General features: G+C 38.5%; 1 protein-coding gene across 1 annotated transcript in view; it reads left to right on the top strand.

Annotated features, from left to right (window-relative positions):
* The window catches only part of LOC102837087 (ADAMTS-like protein 1-like), a 262124-nt gene that overhangs the window by 225608 nt on the left and 27003 nt on the right, over positions 1–9513 (top strand). The window contains exon 8 of the mRNA XM_006864474.1: positions 7757–7868. Coding sequence (XP_006864536.1) covers positions 7757–7868 — 112 coding nt within the window. The remainder of the gene's footprint in view (positions 1–7756; positions 7869–9513) is intronic.

Here is a 9513-nt window from a genome sequence, read left to right as displayed (position 1 = left end):
GCTACACAAGAATGTCCGTTTGTCATACCCTACACAAGTTTGTCTGTTTGTCATATCCTACACAAGCATGTCCATTTGTCACATCCTACACAAGGATGTCCATTTGTCATATCCTACACAAGGATGTCCGTTTGTCATACTGCATTGTCTGGCGTGTTGCTATCATGCTGGAAACTGCGCCTTAGATATTTCAAATACCGCCTGGGTCAGTCATGGTAGAAAAGTTTCAGTGGAGTTTCCAGACTCAGAACCTATTAGGAAAAAGGAATTGATTGTCCCCTTTGAAAGGATTAGCCACTGAAAACCTTATTAATAGCAACAGCAGAACATTGTCAGATATAGTGCCTGAAGTTGAATCATTCTGGTTGGAAGGCACTTGTAATATATTTGAGAAAGAGCTGTCTCCTCAAAGTAGAAGTGACCTTCATGACATAGATGGAGTAAAACTTTCAGAACATTTATTTGCTGATGGGACACAACTCAAAATTAAAAGAAATGCCTGCAAATATCTATTATTAATCAGAACATGAAATGTATGAAGTATGAATCTAAGAAAATTGCAAGTCATTTTCAAATCATCAAAAACGTAAGGGAATGCATTAAAATCAATATCCTAATCATTAGTGAGATGAAATGGGCTGGTATTGACCATTTTGAATTGGACAAAAATATGGTTTACTATTCCTGGACTGACAAATTCAAGAAGAATGGTGTCAAATTCATCTTCAAACAGAGCATTTCAAGCTCTATCTTGAAGAACAATGCTCTCTGGGATAGGATAATATCTATAGACCTACAAGGAAGACCACGTGATACAACTGTTACTCAAATTTACACACCAATCACCAAAGTCAATGGAAAATTTTGAAGAGCTCTAGCAACTTCTTCAGTCTGAAATTGATCAAACATGCAATCCAAGATACATTGATAATTACTGGTGATTGGAATGTAAAAGTTGGAAACAGAGAAGGGACCAGGAGTTGAAAACTATTGCCTACTTAGTAGATATTACAGATATTTTTAATCACTTCATATGCCTGCAAAAGTTAGACATGTTAGAATTTTTCTAGACCACTGACTTCTTCATTGCAAATGCCTCTCTTCAGCAATATAAATAGTAACTATACACATAGAACTCGCCAGTTGAAAGCACAGGAATCAAATTGACTACAAAACAAGGCCAGTGGTAGACTGTGGAACAGACCATCAATTGCTCATATGCAAGTTCAGGCTGAAGCTGAAGACAATTAAAACAGGCCCACAAGAGCCAAACATGACCTTGAGTTTATCCCATCTGAACTTAGATACCATCTCAAGAACATATCTGACAAGTTGAATTCTAATGACCAAAGACCATGAAAGGAAAAGGTTACTAAAATGACAGGAAACAAAGAAAAAGCTAAAGTGGATGTCAGAAGAGACTCTGAAACGTGCTCTTATACATATAGTAGCTAAAATAAATTAATGAATTAATTAAAGAAATGATGAATTAAAAGAGCTGAACAGAAAATTTCAAAGGACAGCTCAAGAAGACCAAGTGAGTTATTATAATGAAATGCACAAAAACCTGGAGTCAAAAAAAAAAAACCAGGAAAGTACAGGATCGACATTGCTCTAGCTGAAAGAACTGAAGAAAAAAATCAAGCCTTGACTTGCAATTTTGAAGGCTTTAATGGAGTCCTAGTGTGGCACTGTGGGTTAATGCACCAGACTGCAAAGCCATTTGAACTACAAGGTCGGTGGCTCAAGCTCACCAGTCGCTCCTTGGAAACCCTATACAGGGTTGCTATGGGTCGGAAACAACTCTATGCCACCGAACAACAACAATAACATGGGCAAAATATTGAATGATACAGGAAGAAGATGGATAGAATATATAGAGTCACTGTACCAAAAAGAATTGTTTGATGTTCATCTGTTTTAGAAGATAGCATATATCAGGAAATGATGGTGCTTAAGAAAGAAGTCCAAGCTACACTGAAGACATTTGTTGTTGTTAAGTGCCATCGAGTCGGTTCCGACCCATAGCGACCCTGTACAGGGTTTCCGAGGGTATAAATCTTTACGGGAGTAGAAAGCTTCATCTTTCTCCTGTGGAGCGGCTGGTAGTTCCGAACCGCTGACCTTAAGGTTCGCAGCCCGATTTGTAACCACTACGCTACCAGAGCTCCTTACTGAAGACATTAGCAAAAAAAAAAAAAAAAAAACTCCAGGAATTGATGAAATACCAATTGAAATGTTTCAAAAAACTAATGCAGTACTGGATGCATCCATTGCTCCATGCCAAGAAATTTGAAAGACAGCTACCTGGCTAAATGACTAGAAGAGATTCATATTTGTGCCCATCCCAAAGAAAGGTGACTCAACATAATGCCAAAATTATCTCACAACATCATTGATTTTACATGCAAGTAAAATTTTGCTGAAGGTAACTAAAAAATGGTTGCAGCAGTACATTGACAGGGAGCTATCAGAAATTCAAGGCAGATTCAGAAGAGGACATGGAACAAGGGATATCATTGCTGATGTCAGATGAGTTTTGGCTAAGAGCAGAGAATATCAGAAAGAAGTTTCCTTGTGTTTTATTGACCTTACAAAGGCATTCAACTGAGTGTACTATAACAAACTGAGGATCAAATTGTGAAGAATGGGAATTCCAGAACACTTAATTGTGCTCATGAGGAACCTGTACATAGACCAAAAAGTAATTGTTAGAAGAGCACAAGGGGATTCTATGTAGATTCAAATCCAGAAAGGTGTGTGCCACAGTTATATACTTATTCAATCTGTATGCTGAGCAAATAATCTGAGAAGATGGACTATATGAAGGAGAACGTGGTATCAGGATTGGATGAAGAATCATTAACAAATCATCTGTGATATGCAGATGATACAACCGTGCTTGCTGGAAGTGAAGATAACTTGAAGCACTTACTGATGAAGATCAAAGAATCAAGCCTCCAATATAAAGTATGACTCAGTGTAAAGAAAATAAAATGCTCACAATCAGACCACAAACAACGTCATTATAAATGAAGAAAAGTTTGAAGCTTCATTTTGCTTGGATCCATAATCCATGCTCATAGAAGCAGCAGTCAGAAAGTCAAATGATTTGCATTAGGCTAATCTACTGCAAAAGACCTCTTTAAAATGTTAAAGTGCAAAGATGTCACTTTTAAGACAAAGTTGTCCCAGACCCAAGTCATTGTGTTTTCAAGCATTTCATATGCATGCAAAATCTAGATGATGAATAAGGAAGAACAGATAAGAATCAATACATTTGAATTATTAATTGGCAAAGAAGATTATAAATTTTAGGTACTGCCAGAAAAACAAACATGTCTATCTTGGAAGAAATCCAATCAGATTACCCCTTAGAAGTGAGGAAGGAAAGATTTCATGTCACCTACTTCAGACATGTTACCAGCAGGTACCACTCCCTGGAAAAGGATATCATGCTTGGTAAAGTAGAGGTCAATAAAAAAGAGCAAGACCTACAAGATAGATTGGCACAGTGCTTGGAACAATGGGCTGAAACACAACCACAATGTTGGGTACAGTGCAGAACCAAGAAGTGTTTCATTCTGTTGTGCATAGGGTTGCTATGAGTCGAAGCAAACTCAGTGGCACTTAACAACAATAACACTCATGATAAAAACCCTTTGTTGTGATGTTGATTCTGACTCATAGTGACCCTGTCACAGAAAGAGAAAGAACCAAGGTAGATTATATGTCCAGAGCTTTGGGTACCTCATGGCTTTACTGTTTGAGGTAAAAAAAGGTCCTAGTCACTTACAGTCTGTGTCCAAATGCAAGTATACCAAAACCCCCACCAAACCCCTTAACCTCCAATACAGTTCTGACTCAGTGATCCTGTGGAACAAAACTGCCCCATAGGGTTTTCAAGGCTGTGATCTTGCAGAAACAAACTGCCTCATCTTTCTCCCACAGTGCAGCTGGTGGGTTCAAACTGCCACCTCTTTGGCTAGCAGCCAAGCACTTTAACCACTGTGTCAACAAGTTTCCTAAAGCAAGTATTTGTTGTTAAGTACCATGGAGTCACTTCTGACTCACAGCAAACCTGTATAAGGTATTCAGGGACCACCTGGTGGGTCTGAACTGCCAACCTTGTGATTAATGTTGTTGCTAAGTGTGGTCGACTTGGTTCCAATTCATAACAACCCTGTATAGGATTTCCGAGGAGCAGCTGGTGAGTTTGAATTGCTGATATTGCAGTTCAAACCAACCTTGCAGTCCAATGCCTTATCCTGCAGTGCCACACTAGGACTCCTTTGTGGTTAATGGTCAAGAGCTAATCCTACAGTATCTCACCAAGTCAGCCTCAATATTATGAGCACTCTCCATCATTTTCATTAAACTCATTAAAAAGAATACTCTTAAGTTGTTTGTTTTTTCTTCATTGTGGTGTTACTAACCTTCCCTATTGTCATCAGAACTTCTTATCATTGTTTCCTTACTCTTAGAAGTTATTTTTATTGATAACTTCCAGGGAGCAAAGGACCTGCCTTACCTTTTTGTCTTCTTAATCAGACCCAAAGATGGGTCAGGTGGTGTACAGATCTTGAAGAACAAGGTCTTTGGAATATTCTCTCCACTTGGATAATTAGAATCTATGCGTTTTCTCCCACTTTCCTGTTGTTGTTCTTGTAAGTCAGTTCTGACTTGTAGAGAATGCATGTACAAAAGAACAAAACACTTCCCAGTCCTGAGTCATCCATGCAGATGTTCCTGTGTTTCAGCCAATCATTGCAAGCACTGTATCAGCCCACGTCATTGAGGGTCTACCTCTTTGACCTCACCCTCAACTTTACCAAGCATGATGTCCTTCTTTCCTAGGACCCTATTTAGTTCTTAGCATCTCAGAGGTACCAAGCCATCTCTGAGTCCAAATACACTTTCCAGTCTTTTACTTTTTTCATGGAGGTTGTTTCCATTGAGAACCCTCTTCTAATAGTTTCCTGCATGATAACCTCATGTCCCAAGAGAGCTATAGGCTGAGAGCTAAAACGTTTTCCAAAGAATGTGATTAATACTATATCCCTAAGCAAGCACTTAGGTATCTGATATCTGACACATAGGATTGAGAAATATTCATCTGCAGGAATGGTTTCCCTTTTGTGAAAAACTCTGTATTGCCTCAGCTGGTTTTGTTTTAAAGGAGAGAATTTCTATCACTGTGTATTCTAGTTAGATAAGACCTGAATCTCAGTATTACATAGCATTTTACAGCTTTTCTCTCTTTCTTTATTCTCTTTTCCAGCTCTCTCAGACTTTTGGAGGAACATTTCCATTTTCCTATCTAAACATCAAAAGCCTACCTAGGGTTATTTGTTGTTGTTGTTGTTAAATTCATTGACTCCATTTTCAATGAAAGAGTAGAATTATCCTCTAGGGTTTTCTTGACTGTAATCTTTGTAGGAGCAGATCGCCAGGTCTTTATTCTAAATAACTGCTGGAAAGGTTCAAGCTACCAACCTTCCAGTTAATACTCAAGTCCTTAACCATTATGCACCAGTTCCTCTTGATCTTGGGTTTCTACCAGAAAACAAAGGAACAAACAAAAACACATTGCCATTGAGGTGATTCCAACTCATAGCAACTTGATAGAACACAGTAGAACTGCACCATAGGGTTTCAGAAAGCAGACATCTTCACTCCTGTAGAGTGGCTGGTGAGTTTGAACTGCCAAACTTGTGGTTACCAGCCCAATACTCAACCCACTATGCCACCAGGGCTCCCTGATCTAGGGTTCAGCATCTATGAATTGTTGGTCTTGTTTCTTCACATTGTTCTCATTTTTCGTCTACATCCTAGGTGTTTAATCAGCTATAAACTCAGTAGCAAAAAGGTAGGGATATTTTTTTAAAAGAGGGAAAAAATGAAACCAAATTCATCAGCTTATCCTAAATAAACACACTGGTATTTGAAAGTAATTTTCTTGTATGTTAATGTTTTTAATTAGTAAATATGCACTCTAAAATATATGAATCAATAAATGACCAGAAATTCCCATGTATGTTTCTAAGTGTTTATTTACTCTTTCTAACATTTTTTTAACCAAAAACAGTATCTTTAATTTTCTGTAATTTATAATTGTTTATATATTTTAGAAAAACAGTCTATTGCTGAATTTGGAATTAAAACTCCACATAACTTTAGTTGTCATATCTGAGAGGTTGGAAGTAAAGAAGAGAATGGAAATAAGTGTCCTGGAATGTAATTCTACTGGAATTACAAGTTGATGCATTGCTATCTCTTGCTGTATGACAACAAAATAGAGAAGGGGCAACTTTGTTGTTAGGTTCTGTCAACTTGGTTCCAACTCAGAATGACCCAGAATAAGGTTTCTCAGGAACAACTGATAGATTTGAACTACTTATTCTACAGTGTCACACCAGGGGTATCTATGGTGGTGGTGGCTGTGTTCCACCAAGGCGGTTCTGACTCATAGCAATCCTGTTTTGGGTTTCCAAGGCTATAAATATTTATGGGACAGAGCATGCAGGGAAAGGTAGAATCCCCATTGAATGGTTTTTATCTTGTCTAGACGGGTCTGGTGAAAAGAGATGGGGATAAGATTCTTATGATTCAACAGTGAATAATTACGACTGTCACAACTATAAAGGTAGAAGTTTTGTAACAAAAAGGGGAGAGTAGTTAATCTTACAGTCCAGGAACAGAGGACCCTAGGACTATCAAGGGAGAAGAGCATGAGCAGAACGTGAGACCCTATCCAGAGAAGCAGCATCACCAGAGATGGAGACAGTAATGAGGACATGGAGAAATAGGACTCTAGACTCATGGGAAGAGAAAGACTGTGTGCTAGCAGCCAGGAGGCAGGCTTGCAGAATGTGCCCTTGGGTTGTTTAAATGATTATCTATTCCTGAGTGTTTCTGTGTACATCCCCCCCCCCAAAAAAAAATAACAAACAACAACAATAGAGGGAATAGAAGCAAATACTGTGGAATGATGATGCACAGAGGAGACTGTAATCATTGCAGTGAAACGAGAAGTGTAATCTGATTTCTCCCATGTAAACTAACAGTCAATTCACAATAAAAACTTTAAAATAACTTTATGGGAGCAGAGAGACTCATCTTTCTCCAGAGGAGTGACTGATAGATTTCAACTACTGATCTTGAGATTTGCAGTCCAGCTTGTAATCCACTGCACTACCAGGGAACCTAAGGAGTAGCTATTTTTTGTTGTTAAATGCCTTGGAGTCAGTTCTGACTCATGGCGAACCTGTATATGGGTTTTCTGAGGAATGGCTGTTGAGTTTGAACCACTGACCTATGGTTCAAACTGACCTTACAGTCCAGTGCTTATTCTACAGCACCAGACCAGGACACCTCACCAGGACTCCAAGGGGTAATTATGTTGGTGTTGTTAACAAGTGCTGTCGAGTCAGTTCCAACTCATAGTGACCTTGCACAGTGTTTCTGAGGCTGTAAATCTTTACGGGAGCAGAAAGCTTCATCTTTCTCCAATGGAACAGCTGGTAGTTTCTAACTGCTGACCTTGTGGTTCGCAGCCCGAGTCGTAACCACTTAGGGGTAGTTATAGTGGTTAAATGGTAAGGTAAGTGATGCAGCCTTCCTGCTTCTCACCTGTGTAGTCCTTCTCCAGCTGAAAACCATTGGTACTACCAATCAGCCTAATCTAGAATTGCAAGGATCCCAGAATATTCCTAGTGTCACACCAGTTCCTCAACTTTCCTGTTGTTTCCTGCAGATCCGTAACTCGGGGCCCACTGACAGTACAGTGCAGTTCATCTTCTATCAGCCTATCATCCACCGATGGAGGGAGACGGATTTCTTTCCTTGCTCAGCAACCTGTGGAGGAGGTAATGGAAACTATTGGTTTCTATGAGGAACAACCTGGCTGTTGGAAGGTAGAGTGATGTGAGTGTGGGAGACAGCGCTGCAGTACTTTACAACCTTCTTTCTACATGGGATCAAGTCCTGAAGCCTTCATGAAAAAGATACCTCAGTCGTTATGCTCTTTGAACATGCTCTGTCTGCAGAGTCCGCATAGATGAAACAGTCTTTACTTTTTCTCTCACCTCCATAGACGATCAGGACAAGAAATTGCAAAGCTTAACAAAGGCTTGGTCCTGAGGTGATTCCGTTCATTTGAGAGTAAACTGCTCATCTTGTGAAAGTGAACTCATTTAGTCAAGATACAAGTGAAAGGTGCCCAGCAGGCTTGTCATGGTGTGTCTCAGAGATTATAATGTAATTGTAGGAAATTAGTACTATTGAAGGGAAAAGGATGCATTGTAGACTTATACTCAGTTATTTATTTATTTGTTTGTTTTTTGCTTCTTTCAGTCATTGATGCATTAAAAGAAATTCCATTTATCTTATTTATTCATTAAATTGCATCTCTCTGGAAAGGTCACAAAATGACTTCATTCTTATCACTGCTCCATCACACCTGCTGCATGGACAATGTTTTATGTTATTGGAAAAGCTTTCTTCTCTACTTTTTGCTCTTTATAGTTTAATGGTTATTTTGCAGTAATTTATGTACTCATTGTCTGTAGAAGATCTTTTTTTTTTCCACTTAACTTTTCTACTATTATAATGAATACTGTAATACCTAAGTATTTTTCTCCTTTTTTCCTTGGCATAAATACTGAGGAGTGAGTTTACTAGATCAAAGAGCTTCAGAATTTTTGTGGTTGTTGGCATATAGTTCCAAAATTCTTTCCAGAAGGGTAACTAGCTCTAAATATATGAATATTTTAGTTTCATTGCCAGCTGAGCCAGCATTTATGGATTATCATCTTTTTGAAGTTTTGCTAATTTAATAGATATAGAATTGTATATATGTGCCTTTTAAAACAAGCTTGTCAAATATATTCTAGCTTGAGCTTCTTGGAAGCCAGTTAATTATCTGACTTTAGAGCAATTTATCCACATAGGTTGTTGTTGTTAGCTATTAGATCCCGTTAGTCAGTTCCAACTGCTAACAACTCCATGGATACAGAGTAGAAGTTATCCATACATAGAGTTTGCAGGGATGTGACCTCTCAGAAACATCACCAGGCCTTACTTCTGAGGTGCCTCTGGTTGGATTAATCCACCTAGCTGTTACTAGATTATTTTGACAGAAGATAAGAAAATTACTATCTTAAAATGGAGACACATGAATGATTACTACTTTTTATAAAACAATAAAATGTGTGATATGATTTGACTCTAGATATGTTGTCTGGTGTGGCACCATGGGTTAACTGCAAAGTCGCTTTGGTCACAAGGTTGATGGTTTAAGCTCACCAGCTGTTCCTCGGAAACCCTATACAGGGTCACTGTGAGTCAGAACCAACTCAAAGGCACTTAACAGTAACGATAATGTTGTATCCATATGATATGAGTAAACCATTGAATATATGATTCTATTGAGCAGTACAGGATTTTAGCTTAAAAGTGTCTTTCAAAAACTTCATGGAATGCTTTCTGAGTTGCAGTGATTAACTAATTCAA

The sequence above is a fragment of the Chrysochloris asiatica genome, unplaced genomic scaffold, assembly GCF_000296735.1.
Source record: "Chrysochloris asiatica unplaced genomic scaffold, ChrAsi1.0 scaffold00065, whole genome shotgun sequence".
NCBI classification, from domain to species: Eukaryota; Metazoa; Chordata; class Mammalia; order Afrosoricida; family Chrysochloridae; genus Chrysochloris; species Chrysochloris asiatica.
Note: the sequence above shows the minus strand (reverse complement) of the source record. Positions and strands in the feature narration are given on the sequence as shown.